The 18,060-nt window shown below is 51.5% G+C and overlaps 1 protein-coding gene and 1 long non-coding RNA gene across 2 annotated transcripts in view; one reads left to right on the forward strand and one right to left on the reverse strand.

The window, feature by feature from the left end:
* Ergic1 (endoplasmic reticulum-golgi intermediate compartment 1) overlaps positions 1 to 18,060 on the forward strand; it is a 97,113-nt gene that overhangs the window by 53,290 nt on the left and 25,763 nt on the right. Inside the window, exons 4-5 of the mRNA XM_041676604.1 lie at positions 9,840 to 9,934; positions 14,532 to 14,656. Coding sequence (XP_041532538.1) covers positions 9,840 to 9,934; positions 14,532 to 14,656 — 220 coding nt within the window. The remainder of the gene's footprint in view (positions 1 to 9,839; positions 9,935 to 14,531; positions 14,657 to 18,060) is intronic.
* LOC121464012 lies at positions 11,004 to 16,151 on the reverse strand. The gene is made up of 3 exons (XR_005976481.1): positions 16,112 to 16,151; positions 11,391 to 11,566; positions 11,004 to 11,063 (listed from the first exon to the last, which is right to left on the reverse strand). It is a non-coding gene; the product is annotated as an uncharacterized LOC121464012 (long non-coding RNA).

An 18,060-nucleotide genomic window follows, 5' to 3' on the forward strand; every position in this document is an offset into this window, starting at 1 on the left:
GGAATTTTCTTTTTCTACTCAGGGAATGTCTTGGTTTTCTTTGCTTCCTTCTCAGCCACAGACAATAGGAATCTAAAAACAGATGTCATGGCTTCAGCTGATTGTTGCTGTCTTTGTTCCCAAACGGCCCCTGTCTTAGGAGAGAAACTGAGGCTGTGAGTTATAGAGGTGCTTGCCCACAGTGGCAGAGTTAGGTGACTCCTGAGCCCTGAGAAGCTGGCCCCAGCTTTTTCTTAGCTCACGTCTGGAGGTAGCTTTCCACCTGCCCCCTGTGTAGGAACATCTGCCTCCTTGTCACTCTGAACCTGTTTTTAACCTGGGGGAAAGAACACCAGATAAGACATTAGGAGGCACAGAAGCAGGATACGGCTTTGCTGTGTGACACTGGGAAGGTTACTGAACCTCTCGGAGTCAAATGTGTGAGAACAGATCAAATTCAAACTTTGATGGAAGCAGGGAGGACAGGAGACCCTGAAACACAGTGGCAGTGTGCCAGGCAGGCATCTGTTAGCCTGTGAGGCTGTGCTCTCCTCTGGGATGGAGGCCACTCTACAGGCAGCTGTGTTCTGAGTAGGTGACAGCAGTGAGGCACAGTGTGCAGGCAGGGGGCTCCAGTGTCACAAACAGCAGTGAGGCGCAGTGTGCAGGCAGGGGGCTCCAGTGTCACAGACAGCAGTGAGGCGCAGTGTGCAGGCAGGGGGCTCCAGTGTCACAGACAGCAGTGAGGCGCAGTGTGCAGGCAGGGGGCTCCAGTGTCACAGACAGCAGTGAGGCGCAGTGTGCAGGCAGGGGGCTCCAGTGTCGGGGACAGCAGTGAGGCGCAGTGTGCAGGCAGGGGGCTCCAGTGTTGGGGACAGCAGTGAGGCGCAGTGTGCAGGCAGGGGGCTCCAGTGTTGGGGACAGCAGTGAGGCGCAGTGTGCAGGCAGGGGGCTCCAGTGTCGGGGACAGCAGTGAGGCGCAGTGTGCAGGCAGGGGCTCCAGTGTTGGGGACAGCAGTGCTCAGGCCCTGAGGCGGGAATGGCTGAGGGTCTGTGAAGAATGGAGCAGCTGGTATAACTGTAGCAAAGTGAGCAAGCAGTTGCATAAAGGCCAGAGTGGGTCGAACCACAGCGCTGGAATTGCTTAGTTAGCAGTGTTTCTGCTTTGACTGTGGGCTCCTAAAGCACTCTCACGCTACTGAGTGTCCACACCTTCTGGCTGGGGACACAGCGGGACAACTAGACTGTAGTTGTTCCCTCAGTGTCCTGGTCGTGTGCCTCTGGGACCCTCACCACAGAAGCCCAACCTCTCAGTCCATTCTGCACAATTTCATAAAATCTGCATGTCATTTGCATAAAACTACCTGTAATCCTCATGTGTATATATTTTTTCTTTTTTTAAGATTCATTTTTACTTTGTGTGTATGAGTGTTTGTCTGCATGTGTGTCTGTGCACTTTGTGCATGTATGGTGCCCTCAGGGGCTAGAAGAGGGCATCAGATCTCATGGAAGTGGGGGATAGAGGGCTGTGGGCCACCATGGGATGCTGGGAACTGAACCTGGGTCCTCTGCTAGACCAGCCAGTGCTCTTAACGGATGGAGCCATCTCTCCAGCCCCTTGCTTTTGCTTTTGATTTGTTTTGTTTTGTTTCCTGAGATGAGGGTCTTACAAGGTCTTACTGTGTAGCCCAGGGAGTCCTCCTGAGTTCCGGGATCACAATTAAGCTCCTGATGACCTTAAACTGTCTTCAAGTTACTTGAATATATCATACAATATAAATGCTGCAAACCATTGCTTAACGTAAGTGAGTTGTGGGAAGGGCTCTGAGGAAACAGTGGTGCAGGGTGGAGCTAGTTAGTGAGGGGCGTGGCGGGGGTACGGCAGATAGATGGACTGGACCTGGTGTTTTCTGAAGACCGAACAAGATAGCCTGGCTAAAGGGTACTTAACCCTGGGCCTATGGACTTTCCCATCAGTCAGACCCTGCCTCTTGGTGTGTTAGTATACCCTGTAACACCTGAGGAAGCTTCAGTTAGCTCAGCCCAGCAAAGGCGTGCCTGTGGTACTGAAATATGGCCACATACAAGTGGCTTTTAATGTCAGAGCTTAAGTCTGTGAAAGCTGAGTGGTAGGCTGGGCCGCTCAAGCAAGCCCTGACAGTGGACTTTGTCTACTGTTTACCTTGGGCAGGGCTGTCAGTGGCAGAGCACAGTGTGTTCCCCATGCCATCCCCTCCCTTGCTCAGGAACTTCCTCTTCCTGCCTCCTGGATGCTGTGGTCCCCAGGAGGAAGGAAGAGGGCTGCGAAGGCTTGAACCTGGTCCACTGGCTTCTCCCGGCTACCTCCCTCCCTGACCTTCCTCACTGTGGTACCAACGTGTCAGGGGTCCAGAGGCCTAAGACTTAACACAGCAGCCAGAAATGATTGCATTGCCCACACCGGGCTCCTTTCTTTACAGAAGCAGTCTGGCCCAGGAAGCATAGTTGGGGGAAAAAAACTGAGGGCGAATTCGTTCTCTTTTGGGGTGGCCATTGGTCCTGTCTGGTTGGCTTTGTGACCACAGTAGGTCAGCAGATCCCTCTGCGGAAATGAGGTCACCGCCGACTGGGTCAGCATTGCAGCCCTGGCCTGTGGTTCTCAGTGGCGTGAGATGCTCATTCTGTCCCTGCTGCATGAGAGGGAGGCAGGACTGTGTGAGTGCTCGGCTTCCGGCTTGGGCTTGGGCCAGGCTGTTAACCAGAATGAAAACAGGTGTCCCATGGGATATTCAGGGGTTCAGTCTATCCAGGGGTGTACCCACCTCTCAGAAAGTGGCTGTGGAATGTTCCAGTCCAGACTGCAAAGTTCCTAAAGACTTTAATAGTTACTCATCTGGTAGGTAAATTTATGGTAATAAAGTGTAGCTAGCTGCTCAGCCCCTCCACTCGTTTTTAACATAATATACCTTATGGTACTTTCTAGGTATTGTAAGTGGCCAAATGCTAGGCTCATATGCCCAGGTTAGCATCTTACAATGATTGCCTTAAAATTTGTCACAAGACCCCTTGAAGTTTCTGGGGGAAACTAAGGCACCAAAAGGCTAAAAATCCAAAAGGTTAGTAAAAGGGGGTGGGGGCAGGGGATGCAGAATCTAAGTCCTGTAGACATCCACAGCCTGGGCACCCCACCCCATAATCCCACCCATCTCTGCACGCTATGTTTTAGAGCCTCAAGTATATGAAAGCCAAGGCTTTTTGGTCAGAATTATTGAAGGTTAGGGCCAGATGCATCAGTGGGCAGAAGGACGTGCTTATGCAAACATCACAATCTGAGTTGGGTTCCTACTCCACTCAACAGACTTGTCCCCTGACCTCCATGTGTGTGCCCCACACATCATACACAACCACAATAACAATAATAAATTAATATTAAATTGAAAACCTGTTGACTAAACCGGACAGTGATGGTGCATGCCTTTAATCCCAGCACTTGGGAGGCAGAGATCTCTATGAGTTTGAGGCTTGCTTGCTATACAAAGCTACAGAGAAATCCTGTCTCAAAAGATTAAAAAAGAAAGGAAGGAAGGAAGGAAGGAAAGAAGGAAAGAAGAAGGGAAGAAAGAAAGGGAAACCTCTTGACTGGAAGACTCAAGGCTTCCCTGTAGATTTAGGTAGCAAGCTGGAGAAGATCACTCAGGAAGTAGGAGCTTGGAGGTTACCTTGAACGGGGTTCTAAACCAGGCCAACATTGGAGAGACTAGGAGCTTAGCCACCGGGAAGAGTGGGTGGCTCCCTCCTGCCCAACACCCCTGAACTGAGTCTTGATTGTGGCCAGGACTGGTGGAATTAAAATGTCACATCGTAGAGCATCCAGGACTCGTCCTTAGCCATGGGAGACTTGAAGGCTTCTGGGCACAGAGTGACAGATCCATTGTTTGGAAAGATCACCCCTGAAAAGTGGGTTTGGGGAGAGAGACCATGAGCCACAGGCTCTGGTAAGGAGTAGGATGATTCCCAAGAGGAAGAGAAGGGGGTTGCTGGGCAGCTGGCTGGGGAGGGCATCCTTCTGGTAGGCAGTTATTTCGTCTGCACTACAGAAATTGGGATTTAAAAGCCAAGGTTCTGAGGCTTCCTGGTCAGCCTACCCCCTTCTGCAGCCTCCCCACTGCATGGAAGTTTCCATTTGATCAGATTGTTAGTCTCAGAGGCCAGCAACCTTGGGCAGGAATCCCAACTATTCAAGTGCTCTTCTAAAAGCAAATAAAATTGTTTCCGTGGATGTCATCAGACTCGCGCCTCAGCCTAGACTCTCAAGGCCTTCGCCTGCATTCCACCTACACTCCCCATCCCCCCAATACCTCCCAACCCTTTCATCCTCACTCCCTACAAGGCGAATTCTCACCCACCTCCTCCCCATGCGCTCAGGCCATACAGTGCTGCACCGGCTGGTGTCCCCCACTGGAATGTGCCCCCCACTCCTGAACCAGCACACACCCTTCACCTTCCTGGGACTCCTGAGAACCTACACCCACACTCTCCTGTGCACCCCCACCCTCCAAGTTTCACTACACAGAACTCTCTCAGAAGTCCTCATTCTGGTGGGGGAGTTCAGACACTATTGCTTACTCCAATATGAGAGAGGGAGGTAACAGAGAGAGGTCTGTAGAGCAGAAAACCTTTGCTTGCTGTACAAAACTACAGAGAAACTCTGTCTCAAAAGATAGATAGAAAGAAAAAAGAAAGCAAGAAGGAAAGAACGAAGAGAGGAAAGAAAGAGAAAGAAAGAAAGAAAGAAAGAAAGAAAGAAAGAAAGACTTTTTGACTGGAAGACTCAAGGGCTCCCATATCCCTGAGGCCCTAAGGAGGCCCACCTGAAGGTTATCAGAAAAGACAGCGGCACCTGCATCACTAGCCTCCTGGGGGATGCCCTGCTTTCCAGGGACTCCGTCCTCTCCAGACAGTGTAACCCAGTGGCAAACGCAGGACACTGAGTCCCTTGGTAGCATCCTCCTCTGCCTCCTGCAGGCTGTGCAATCTCAGCCAGCCATTTGTGCTCCTTACTGAAGACACAGCAATCCTGCCCAGCACTGACTTGCTGTGTTACAGGAGACGCCACCTGCAAATTCCCGGTGTTGTCCCCGGCACGGCCTGGGGCTCAGAGTTGGAGCATCTTCCGGCTTTTGTGCGGCAGAGTACACTAGGCGGGGCTGTGCTATCCTTCTTATGTGCTTTGTGCATTCAGCCTTCACCCCCACACTTTGCAATGGAGGCGATCAGTGTCCCCGTTATTTCAGCTCATAAAATGTTGATATTCATGATAAAGGTAACAGCTAGAGACTGAGCATCTGGTCTGTAGTAAGACTGTGCTAGAACTCCTCTTGTTCTCATTGGCCACTGTAGCAGCCCCATTATTGATATATCAGAATCATTGAGGGCTGCTGGGGCCGCAGAGAGTGTGGAATTCTTATGTCATGTGCTCCTCCTCGTTTACTCTAGATCCCCCAAGATGATTTATTTTACCCCACAGTGCATGCTGTGCATATGATTGTGTCTCCATATTATTTAAGGAGCAAGGAAGGAAGTCATGTGTGTCCCATATAGATTCATATAGTTTCTGTTTCCCAGGGGTTTTTTGGGGGGAGGGGGTTCTTCAACTGGTTGAACCCAAAGATAGAAACCCCATAGAAATGGAAGATCAATTGTTGTGAAAGCCCCATTTTATTTCTAGGGAAACTGAGGCTGTTGAAGACAAAGTTCATTGTCCAAGGTCAGTCAACCAGGAGGTCAACCTTGGCAGCTTGGGCACTCCTTGGCATTGTGTTTTCTCTGCCAAGCAGAGCCTGTGGTCAGCCCTGGAGAGAAAATGAGACACGTCCTTGTTCCCCTCCCTACCCCACCCCCAAGCCTGAAGCTTCAGCCTGCCCTCCAGTAGCCCTGAGAGCTATTGCAAATTTTTGCTCGTTTCCTTTCTCCTTCTCTTCCTCTCTTCCACCTCCTTCCTTCGTTGGTTTCCTCTTATTGAACCATGTGTGACTTATAGCACAAATCCAAAAGTGGGGGCGGGGAATCTCACCCTCGTAGGCATCGTCTTAGTTGAGCCATGATAGATTTCTGCCATCTAGAAGGTTCTTTTGCACCTGCCCCCCAACACCATTCTTTAGACTTCTGTTGTCATAGATTAAGTTCCTTATTTTAAACTTCACCTGGGACTTACTCAGTAACTGTGATGAGGAAATTGAGGCTTGGAGAAGTGAAGCCCCCTGTCCCGGGTCTCTCAGCTTTCTAAAGTGACAGAGGCCCGAGGATAGCCCACAGGCCTTCTCATGTCCTGAACTGGTTGTGGGGTGTTGGGCCAGTTAGAGTCCCTAAACTGTAGTGTACCCACAGAACGTTTCTTCTCTTTGAGGCGAGCTGATTTGTAGAGCCTGGCAGCCCTGCACTGGCGGCTGTGGGTGAGGCTGCACCTGGGGTGGCAGGAAACTAGCTGGCCTGGAACATTTGCCTTGGACACAGAAGGCAGCCTTGCTGACCTCTCAGTAGGCGGTACAAGCGACTGAACCATATACATACTACAGTTAGGGGAAGTGGCTGGCTCCGGCCTTACATAACCACCAGCCCAGATTGCCACAGGCTATGCATTTATCCTCCCCTCAGGCATCTCAGCCCCTGCGTGGCCCTTCAGCCCTGGCAGCTGACCACTCCAGTTCTCCTGGCTAGGAGACAGGGATCCCTGTCTGGGAGAAGCCTCCCCAGGGGCAATGAGATCACCTGAGCCACACCTGGGATTTGCCTCACTCTGCTGAGGTCATCTCCCAAGATTGCCAGGGAATGACCTCACCCCATAATCCCTCAGCGATGCACAGAGGTCTAGGTCTTACCAGGTGGGAAAGGCGAGCGCTCCTGGAGGTGTCTCGCTGGGGACGCCCGTGCCCTGCCGCTGTGCAGTTAATCACACAGTAGTGTTCTTACTAGACTGATTGCTAGTCCTTTGGAATCGAGGCCGTGGTAGAAACAGGTGCTGAAGAGTCGGGAAGGAACAAAGCGGGCAGAGATGGATCCTCCTCTGACTGAATCTCACATGGCCTCTTCACTCCTTGCCCACTGGTTCTGCACAATCCTTGCCAGATCCTTGAGCACTACCTGGATAAGCCTCCAAGTCGCTGCCCACATCCCGTGCCCTGTCCTTGATCCCAGAGACTGAGGAGAAGAAGAGGAAGCTGGGTAGCCCTGGGAAACTTGGGGCTTGGGCGTGAGGCCGACTTCGGCTGAGATTCTGGCTCAGTCATTCTGCTGTGTGCTCTTGGGCTGAACCGCGCGTCCTCTGAGCCCCAGTTCCTTGGTTTTAAAGTGGGAATGAGGACTTTGCAGGGAGCAGAGAGGATGGCATGAATGCACCCTTTGGCTTCCTTGATTAGGGGTACCCCCTCTTCTCTTCTGCCCAGCAAAATGAGCTGGGTATTCAGTGGCCGTGGCTGTGTCCCTGAGCCACAGTTCTTGTTAGTTAAGCGCTGCCTGTATCACATTTGATGAGGTCTTAGTAAAAACAGAATTCACATGCTGGGCCTGGTCTGTTCTTCCCTAACAAGATGGCCAGCTATTCACAGGAATGGCTACCTAGGAGTCCTCTTATAGTACAACCTGACCCAAGGGATCTAACTGTGTGGGTTATTTCAAATGTTTGTTTTATGGCTTTTTTTAAAAAAGAATTTTTATCATTTTAAAGTGTGTGTATGTATGCATGTGTGTGCACGTACATACATGCATATGGGTATGTGCATGTGAGTGCAGGTGCTTATAGAGGTCAGAAGAGGGCATTAGCGCCCTCTTGTGAGCTGGCATTGTGATCAGGCATTGTGAGCTGCCTAACATGTGGGAACCAAACTTGGGTCCCTGGAACCCTAAGAGCTGTTAACCACTGAGCCACCTCTTCATCCCTATTTTAATTGCCAAAATGGGCTATGAGGTGACATTTTGATAAATTGCCAAATGATCAGTTCATCTAGTTAGTACACCCATTACCTTAATCATTTATGCTTTTGTTGTTTTTGTTGTTTTGTTTTTTGTTTTTCGAGACGGGGTTTCTCTTTGTAGTAGTGTTGGCTGTCCTGAAACTCACTCTGTAGACCAGACTGGCCTCGAACTCACTGAGATCCGCCTGCCTCTGCCTCCCTCCCAAGTGCTGGGATTAAAGACGTGCACCACCACCACGTGCTAACATTTATGCTTTTGTGAGAGAACATTTCAAAATCTTCTCTTGCCAGGAGGTGGTGGTGCACACCTTTAATCCCAGCACTAGAGGGGCAAGGTAGGCCGCTGGGCTACACAGAGGAACCCTGTCTCAAAAAAAAAAAAAAACAAAAAACCAACCCCTCAATGTGTTGTTACTGCAGTCACCAAGCCTGCACAGTAGAGCAGCAGGACTCCTGTCACCTATGACTTCCGATCTATTGACCAGCATCCCTGGTCCCCACCCATAACTGTAGCGCAGCCCACCCCACCTTCTCCTGCACTGCTCAGTTGAGCGGTCTTTGAGGCCAGGCCTAATGATGGGGTTCCCCCTTCCCATAGGGAGTTAGCTGGGCAGCTGGCCTCTAGACACAGCCCATCTTCCTCCTTACTGCTTCTGCTGCACGTTCAAGGGCCCCTGACTTAATGGGGAAAGGAAGAACTGGAACCATCCATTCACGAGCCTCCCTTGGCCCATCCCCCAGGTGTGTCCACCAGCACGCCTGCCTGCTCCCAGCAGCCAGGGTTTCTGGACCACGGTGGCCTACTCTCTGGCCTCCTTGGTACATGGTGGCTCCTCCAGGCCTCGAACCTGCTGAGGCACAAGCCTGACCACGTGGCTGTGCTCAGTGTCAAGTCACCTGCCTGAGCTGTGTCCCGTCACCACACCTGGGTTCTCACACTGCATGTGTCGTGACCCTCTTTCAGTCCGTCTGTCAGCCCAGTCCCCCTCTGCTTCAGGCCTTAGCACAGCCTCCTCCTCCTCCTCTTAGAGACCTGCAGGTCTCCTTGTGTCCTTATCTAGGAGGTAAGCGAGGCCTAGTTCTGCCGGTGAGTCTGATGAACGCAGAGACTCTATGTCTTCACACTGTTTCTAGAACCCGACGGGCAGTAGATGTCCCCCAAACTGTCGAATACATGTGTGTTGCTGCCGTCGCTAACTGCAAGGTGGTGTGGCTGTCAGGGGCCACCGGCCCTGTAACTCTGGCAATGAAGTAGTCTCATTGTTCACTCCTGCAGTCTATGGCTGTGCCGCCCTCCGTGCCACAGTGAACATGACGGTTGTGGTCACGTGAAGGATCTTAAGATGGGAACAACTAGGTTAGCCAGCTGGGCCGGATGAAACCTCAGGGGTCCTGTGTGAGGGTGGAAGAGGTGGAGAGGAGAGGAACCGCTGTGTAAGGATGTGGTGAGCTTTGCCCAAGCCTCTGGCTTCATGACACTCGATGACAGCGACCCCCCCAAGAGCAGGCAGTAGGCACTGTGTACCGTTAGTGCTAGGCCCTGAGCCATAGCGAGGCTCTGTTTCTCACTTTGTGGTTCAGCCACCCCATCGGGAAGGAGCAGTGTTGTCCCCACTCGACAGATGGGTTTCTAGAGGGGCTTGTAGGAAGTGCTGGAGCCGGGATTTGAACTTGAATCTGGACAGATGTAGATGTTCTTACCAGACCCCTCCTTCTTCCTGGTAAAGCTGTGTTGGAGGGTGGATTTGAACCTCATTGGGGCCTGGACACGTGTATGCTGCTGTACCCACGTGGGTATCTGGACCACTGAGTACTGGCCACCAAGTGAGGTGGCTCCTGGCTGTCCAGCCCCTATGGGCAGGATTAGTGTTCCCGTCTCAGTCCGGGCTTCTCTACTTGTCTATCCTTCAGGGTGAATGAGCTCTACGTCGATGACCCAGACAAGGACAGCGGAGGCAAAATTGACGTCAGTCTCAACATCAGTTTACCCAATTTGCACTGTGAATGTGAGTATTACAAATAGCCTTCTGTTTCAGCTAGCCACCCAGGTGATCTGTATGCAGACACAGTGAGCCATCTGGGGCGAGCTAAGTGCATGCCGCCAGCTGCAACTCACACGTGGACTATGACAGCCCCCACTGTTTTTTTTTAATTAATTAATTTGAGCTGAATATAATTCCGTTCCTGGAGGTTTTCTGGAATCAAAGACATCTCACACACCTCTGTAGAGCAGCTACATTGGTGCTGGTGGCACAGGGTGGGGAAGTCTCTCTGGTTTGTTAAGCCTAAGATCTTATGTGGCTCAAGGAGAGGAGGAAGCCATAAGGGAGAAAGGGATGGGACCAGCCCAGCCAAGGGGATGAGGTCAGATGTGTGTGCAGCTGAGGTGCGGTCGGTCTGAGGCTGGTCCTGCATGAGACCATAGCTGCCCCATCTGTTAGCAGCGGACCAGGGCTGTTATTATCCCTACCGGTGGCTGATGGCCACAGGATGGTTCCTGTGGAAGTTACATGGCCGCCTGAGTAGTTAAGGTGAGATGCCAGTTGACCCCAAGCCCCAGGCTGCACAGCTCACAGCTGCAGAAGCCGGTGGGACACCGTCACTGAGGGTTTCCTGGCATCTTAACTTCAGGCCTCTTCTGTTTGCTGTTTTAATTAAGACGAAGTCGTTTCTATAAAACACAACACAATGAAAGCCTGGTTTCATTTTACCAGACGAGCCTTGGCTGTGATCATCTCAGTTTCCCCTTTAGCAAGAGAAGTTCCCGTGAGATGGTACCTAGCATACTGATGGTGGTGGGATGTCTAGCCATCCCTCAGCCCCACCAGGTCCTAGCCTGATGTAGCCTTTTCAGCCTCTCCCCACCCCTCCCTTCCGATCACAGGACATGGCTCAGGAGCATAGCCCGCAAGGACAGAACACTGGGTGGGCCCAGACCGAGACAGGGAGACATTCAGCTCTGTTCCTGCTTTTGGTGAGAGTGACATCACAGCTTTGAGCCCACATTGGGCCCAGGGCCAGGGGACCTGTTGAAATAGGTCACTTTTATTTATTTATGTGTTTTCATTTTTTTTTCTTCTCTCTTCTTAGAAAAATAATTTATCTGGCAGCCTCTCCTTTAGGGGCTGGCTGTATCTGTAAAGCAAGGAAATTCTTAGTCAGGGCAGAGGACTAGACCAGCAGAGCAAGGGCTGGGGGGATGTGACTCTAGGCTCAGTCCCAGATCCAGACAGTGTGACTTCGAGCAGGACAGGCGTCCCTGGCTGCTGCCCGTGCCAGTCTTTGTGATCTGCCCCCTCCATGGGTCCTGCCAGCTCTGCAGGGCTATGACTTGAACCCGCCAGAGTCCAGTACAATGGCTTTTCTTTCAAAGACCTTCAAGGAGGGGTGCAGCTCAGTGGTTTGCCCAGCGTACTTGGGACCCTGGGTTCTGGTACCACTCACACACACAAAAAGACTCACAAAAGTGCATGTTCATCTTGGTATCATTGGAAAACCCAGAGAAGCAGAGGAAATCGCCCACAATTCCACCACCCGATGACGGTCTGTGGACACTCTGACATCATTCTGTCCCGCTGCCTTTCCTTCTGTGCATTTCAATCATGACTGAGGCCATACTACAGGTGTCTTCTCATATCCTGCTTTCAAAAACAATGTTCTTCGTCAGGGGCAGAGAGGGTTAGGGCACATACCTGGCACGTGAGAGGCCCGGGTTCCATTCCCAGCACTGTAAAGGTGTCGTGACGGTGTCACTACTGTTCATTATGCAGCTAATACAGGTCCACCTTCAAAACACAGAACTGTAGCGTAGTGGTAGAGCGCTTACTTAGCATGAGGTAGAATTTTAGCACAGACGGAAATACAGCTACGTTTTTAGAAATCGGAAAGTACCCATTCGGTGTTTCTTTTTGCTGCCCCAAGTATGTCACTGTCTCCTAAGCAGCCTGTGTTGACAGTGGAAGACTCTCTTCCCTCTTAGTGCGTGTATCTATTAACACAGTCACTCTGTGTGTGCAGTTCTACACCACAGATTCGACAGCCACAGGACGAAAGCTTTCAGAGAAGGAATACATTGCATCTGCCCTAAAACGTACAGACTTTTCTCCTTGTTGTTATTTCCTAAACAGTGTGACGCAGGAAGTCACTGTGTCATATTGTAAAGTGCCAGAGACCACAGCGTATGAAGAGAAAGGTGTGCAGGGACCGGGTGTTGCATGTGTCGTCTGTGCTTGGCTGGAGCATTGTCATATAGTGTGCTGAGAACATGTAGTGGGCAGAACCGTTCCCCTCAAGTCAAAGAAGAAGCAAACAAGAAAAGGCAAAGGGCAGTGATTTCACTGTCCCCTTCAGGGGTACAGCCTAGTAACAGTAAGGACATCCCACTAGGTCCTACTCTTAAAGGTGTACCACCTTCTGAAGCACCAGAGGCTAAAGTTCATGCCTCCATCATATGGGCCTTTGAGAAGAACTGGTCCAAAGGATGGCAGCTACGTACATGGCATTCGCATTGCACTGGGCTGTGTGAGTAACCCAGAGGATGCCAGACCAGGAATGCAAACAGCCCTCCATTTTACAGGGGAAATTTAAGCATCCCAAGACCTCGGTACCAGGGTATTGTATCCTGCTTACTTTGTTTTCTTCTCAGATAGCTAGAACTCTAGATGTTGTAGAACTTTTGTGAAATTCACACACACACACACACACACACACACACACACACACACACGCACGCATGCACGCACGCACAGAGAGAAAGAGAGAGAGAGAGAGAAAGAGAAACGCTTTTCCTAAGATTCTTATACTATTAGTGAAATAATAACCAGCGATTTTACCACCAAGGCCTGTTCTGAATCAGAGCTGTGTTCTGGCCAACTGCCTGGGGACAGGCTCAGAGCAAGGCTCTGTTGCTTCTCAGTTGTGAGCTCTTTGTGCCTCAGTTTCCCTTGACGTTGACTGGACAGTTATAACATCATCTTCCGCACAGTTATGTTCAGGTCCTGCATTCTTATGTAAAACTCTTCAGCAGCGTGCCCAGGCTAGCAGGTGCTGTCTTGAGTCTCCCGGTCTCCAGAGCAAGCCTGTGATAACTGAGTCACAGGAAGCTTAGGTAGCCTGCCTTCCGGGGACCCAGGGCCAGCCTCTCTGCACACGCCAGTTAGTGCATTCTCTACCTGCTGTGTCCCACCACGGAGGAGACCTGACCCATCAGCCACCATCATTTTGACAGGCACTTGGGTGGCTTCTAATTGTCACAGTTTCCACCAAGACTGGCCAGAGTGGCCTCTTGCACATGTCTGAGCACGGGTGTCTCTGCAAGCTGGCTTCAAGTGGAACTGTTGAGTCAGGCAGGGATTGCTTGCGTTTCTTTAGCTTTCTCCATGACAGACCAGTGGCATCATCTCTGATGGCCATGTCACGTGCCCTTCCACACTGGCTGGCAATACTTCCCCTACGCCCACTGAGGAACGCAGCTGTTCCCATTTTCTCTCTATGCCTGGTTGTCTTTAAAATAGCTTACTTTAAGAGATCTATTCTTTCTCTGTTCCTTTGGTGTGCCTGCCAGGAAGTTCGCTACATCCCCAAAGTGGACAAAAGCCTCTCTCCCTGTGCACACTGGGACCTTGTCAGAGAATAGAGAAGCCTGTTCATTGTTAGAGTGCAAAGCTGAGCCACAGTGAGGCTACAGAGCCATGTTGGAGTCAAGACTGGCATTGGGGGCCACAGACCTCCCATGGGTGGACTAAAGAACCTCATGTACCTGGAGGGTATAGCCTGACTCTTCCCAGGATGCTACTCTGGTGCTGGGACTTGGTAGCTACAGACACTGAGTAAAGGAAGGTATGAATAAGAGAGAAAGAGAGAGAGAGATGCTTGAATCTGTTCACCGAGTACCCCAGAGTGTCAGGTGCTGGCACTGGTGGAGCACTCGGCACGTGCTGCCACTCGGACCCTGTGCTGAGTGTCTGCTATGCCTGTTAACTCTGGTCCACATACCCTTCCACCAAAAGGTCATTTTTTTTCTCAAGAACAGAGTTTCTCTGTGGCTTTGGAGCCTGTCCTGGAACTCGCTCTGTAGACCAGACTGGTCTCGACCTCCCAGAGATCCGCCTGCCTCTGTCTCCCATGCGTTGGAATTAAAGGCGTGCGCCACCACCGCCCAGTTGAAAGTTCAATTTTTAGCACCTCATATTTCAGAAAGATAAACTGAGGCATTGAGGGTAATGAGTTCCTGAGTCTTGTCACAGTGAGGACCCAGTGAGGATCCAGGGGGCGGACCGAGTGGCAGACCCCTGTGGCACCTCCTACCCCACAGCATTCCTTTGGCCTGCATCCTTGGCTGTTCTAGCCCCTGCTTCCTCCTAGCTCTTCCTCCCTCATCGCTAGCCTCAGGCAGAGGTAGGGACGCTGTGACTTGGGGTGGGGGCTATTTTGGATGCTGCTCTCTCTGAGCCAAGCAGCCGCTTTCTCCTCTGCTGGCTGCCTTTCTGTGTAGCCTTGGGTTACCTGGGAATTGTGTTTATGGAGGCTAACTGGGGCTTCTGCAGAAATAGGCTGGTCCCCGCTCTAGGTAGGGTGGGTGACTGCTCTCTTTGGCCTCCACAGTGGTCGGGCTTGACATCCAAGATGAGATGGGCAGGCATGAAGTGGGCCACATCGACAACTCCATGAAGATCCCGCTGAACAATGGAGCAGGCTGCCGCTTCGAGGGCCAGTTCAGCATCAACAAGGTACGGAGACACTGCCTGGGTCCTTTTCCTGCTCCCTACCCACTTGACCCCAACAGAACCCCTGGCAAGCTGAGAATCAGCACACGACTGCCTGATAATTCTCTCTGAGACTGGGTAGGCTTTGGACTCCCTGGGATTTCAGGCCCCTGATGGTGGGTCTGCACCTTGCTGGAGTGGAGGAAATGGAGGGAGGCGAGAAGACCTGCCTTCGAGTCCCAGTTTGTGCTCATAGCTGTGATGGCAATAATGTCACAGTGGCATCGTCACCCATGTCACAAAGCTCACGTTGGGTAAATGGGTAAACACCCACCGTTCATTCCAGGTTGGTTAACATGCACCTTATTATATTGTTATATAATATATTATATTATATAACAGATGAGGTGCCAGGGCAGGTGGCGATAGACAGCCAGGACATATCCACCACTGCCCGACACCTGCCGGTCAGCCCAGTAGATAGTTCCCTTGGTGTGGGCTACCTGGGGGTGGGGGAAGCCAAGAGCTGAAGCTGTGACCTGGGGGTGGCACAGAAAGCACCCATGGCCCCAAAGACCCTGCCAAGTTCCTGCTTCCACAGCTGTTTTGCGGCTGAGAACGCTTGGGAAAGGGGTTCTGTGGGAGGGGCTGGGAGTCTGTTCCTCGATTCTGATATGGTTGATTCCCAGCGAGTATCTCTAGGGAAATGTTAAGCCAGAATTTGGAGACATGTTTCTGAGGTTGAAGGACAGAGTTTTGGGCAACAGGCCTTCCTGCGGGAGTCAGCGTCAGCACTGAACTGTGATGTGGGAAGTCATAGGTTTAGGTTGGGGACACTCTGAGCGGGCACTCCCAACAGTATTGCCTTGGGAGTATGAGGGAGGCAGAACTGTAGGTTCTACATCTGACCTCCTGAATCCCAGGACTTCTGCCACCAAGCTCTAAGAACCACAAGGCCTCCCAGAAGAGAGTAGAGTATAAAGCCTTGTTATAAACGCAGGGTCCACAGAAACCTGAAAGAGTACAGATTTATCTGCAGATACCCCAAAGATTAAGTCCCATCTCTCTTTTTACTAAGCTAATTTAGCATTTCCTACGGCTGTTAATACAATCCAAAAAGACCAAGGCAGCGTTAGTTATACCCGTGACTTTGTTACCCGAAGCTGCTGCTGTTCCCCTTCTAGTACAGCCGTAAAAAACTTCAAGGCGTGGTACACACACTGCCACTCTGAGAATGACAGCAGCCGACACACAGGAAACTCCTTGACAGAAACCACATCACTTTGATATCTAGTCAATGAAGCAGGGGCTGCATTGGGGAAGGGGTGAGCCCCCTGTGGTGGGGCTGTGGGGTGCCTGCTGGTGGTAGTTGGAGATTCCCAGGCACATGTGCACATGTGCTCACTTCCCAGTTGTGACATGTGGTCACCTGCATTCGACCATGTACACTCCTGACAACTCCGTTGTCACACTACCTACCTCTTGGCAGACATGTCCTCCGCTTCCTTGCGTGAGCTGCGTCATGGATCCCAGCTGGCTCCGGGTGGATCAGAATTTGCCTCTCAAATCAGACCAACCACCTTCGTTTTAAAAAAGCCTGACTGGTGTCCTGGCTAAGGAAACTGGGTGTTTTAGTGTATCAAACTCTGATTCCCTCATCTGTAAGGAGGCAGGGTTATTATCTACTGCATATGACCGAATCAGATGTATAAATGTTTCACAATATGACTGGTCGGGCGTGGGCAACCTTTCCTCCCCTACCATTAGTAGGCTGTTGCCCTGCCCTTGTCAGCCTATGCTTGACATCACTTTAGTGTAAGTGTGTTTGTACACTGCACATGAATGGCAGACACCGCACATGAATGGCAGACATGTAAGAAACTGGGCCTCTCTGAGCCAGCGAAAGAGAACGTGATGGCCAGGGCATCTGGGAAAGCACTAACCAGCCTTTGTACTGTGGCCACTGTCCAATTGATTCTTACCTGGCCCTTAACTAAAGCCTAGGAGTCAAGTAGCACTTGAGGAACCACAGCTAGGTCTGAGCTCAGGCACTCTGGCCACTGGGCCCTGAGCTCTGCCTGTGGCTACTGCTTTTAACATCTGTATTATACATGCTATGACCAGAGCGGCCATGTTCTTTGGGCACAGCCTAGACCACTGTCCACCCAGCCCTTTGGAGAATATAGGCTCTCGTGACCCTGCCCACTCTCCCTTTCTGGGGTCTTGTTCTCTGGAGCTGTGATTAAGACAGTCAGTGTAAGCCAGGCAGTGGTGGTGGTGCATGCCACCAGCACTCAGGAGGCAGAGGCAAGGGGATCTCTGAGTTTCAGGCCAACCTGGGCTACGCAGAGGAACGCTATCTCAAAACCTCCCTTTCCCCCCAAAAAATAAAATAAATAAAAGGCCAGTGTGACAGTCTGCCATGAGGACAAGGAGAGCAGCTGTCCCTCCCTGGTCTCCCATTGTTAGACATAGGCTTGTCCCCTTTATAGACCCTCTGTAGACATGGCCTCTTTATCTACCCATCAGCAAGTCCACCAACAGCCAGATGCCAGAGTTCACCTGCAGGTGCCCTGGCAGCCCCCATCAACTCAGGCGAGCCTGCCCGGGAGCCCTGCTAATCGTGGCTGCCCTGGGAAGGGGGGCCCGACTCCAGCTATATATTTTTAAAATCCATCTGAGACAGTGACGTAGGTGCCCAAGTCACAGGTTCTAAAAGCGTCGTCTTCTGTTTCTTCGGCTCAGTGTGCTTGTGTGACTCAGACCCCTGTGATGGATTTGGTGTGGAGTGGAGCGGGTTACTGAGTCACAGGCTGGAGAACGGGCAGCGGGTGGCAGATTTCCAGGAGCCAGCGTTCTCCATGCTCTTAACCCTGGGGGCAGAGACCCCCAAACCCAAGGCTGTCTGTCTGGGCCTCACCTGGCCTGGCCCACCGCCCAGAGAATCTGACAGGACACTGTCAGTCTCAGGAGTTCTGATGATATCACGTAAAAGGGCTTTTTTATTTCCTGGTGCTGGAATGGATCCCAAGGCCTCGTGTATATGAGGCAAGGTGCTCTTCCTGACGTAGGCACCTAGCCACATCTCTCCTGAGCTAGGCCCTAGCCCTGTGCAGGTTTTGTGATGGAAATAAACCCAGGTGTTACTCACACTGTGAAAGGAAGCGTGAAATTGTTCTCAGGAGCCTCGGCTTTCCCTCGCCCCTGTTGCTCGCCCTTCCAGGGCCCCAAGGCTGTGAGTCCTGAAGCATATTCATCCCACGTGCCTGTGCACTTCTGTCGTTCACAAAACCTCTGTGGTCATCGTCCCACTTTCTGATGGGGAAACTGAGGCACAGAGTGACAATCGGCAAGAGCCCCAGTGCCATGGGTGGAGAACTGCTGCTTCTGTGCCTCTGAGGCAGGCCACTCTTATGCTCCGCGCATTC

This window comes from Microtus oregoni, unplaced genomic scaffold (genome assembly GCF_018167655.1).
Source record: "Microtus oregoni isolate MIOR12 unplaced genomic scaffold, Mior012 000027F_ref0000203, whole genome shotgun sequence".
In the NCBI taxonomy this organism is placed as follows: domain Eukaryota; kingdom Metazoa; phylum Chordata; class Mammalia; order Rodentia; family Cricetidae; genus Microtus; species Microtus oregoni.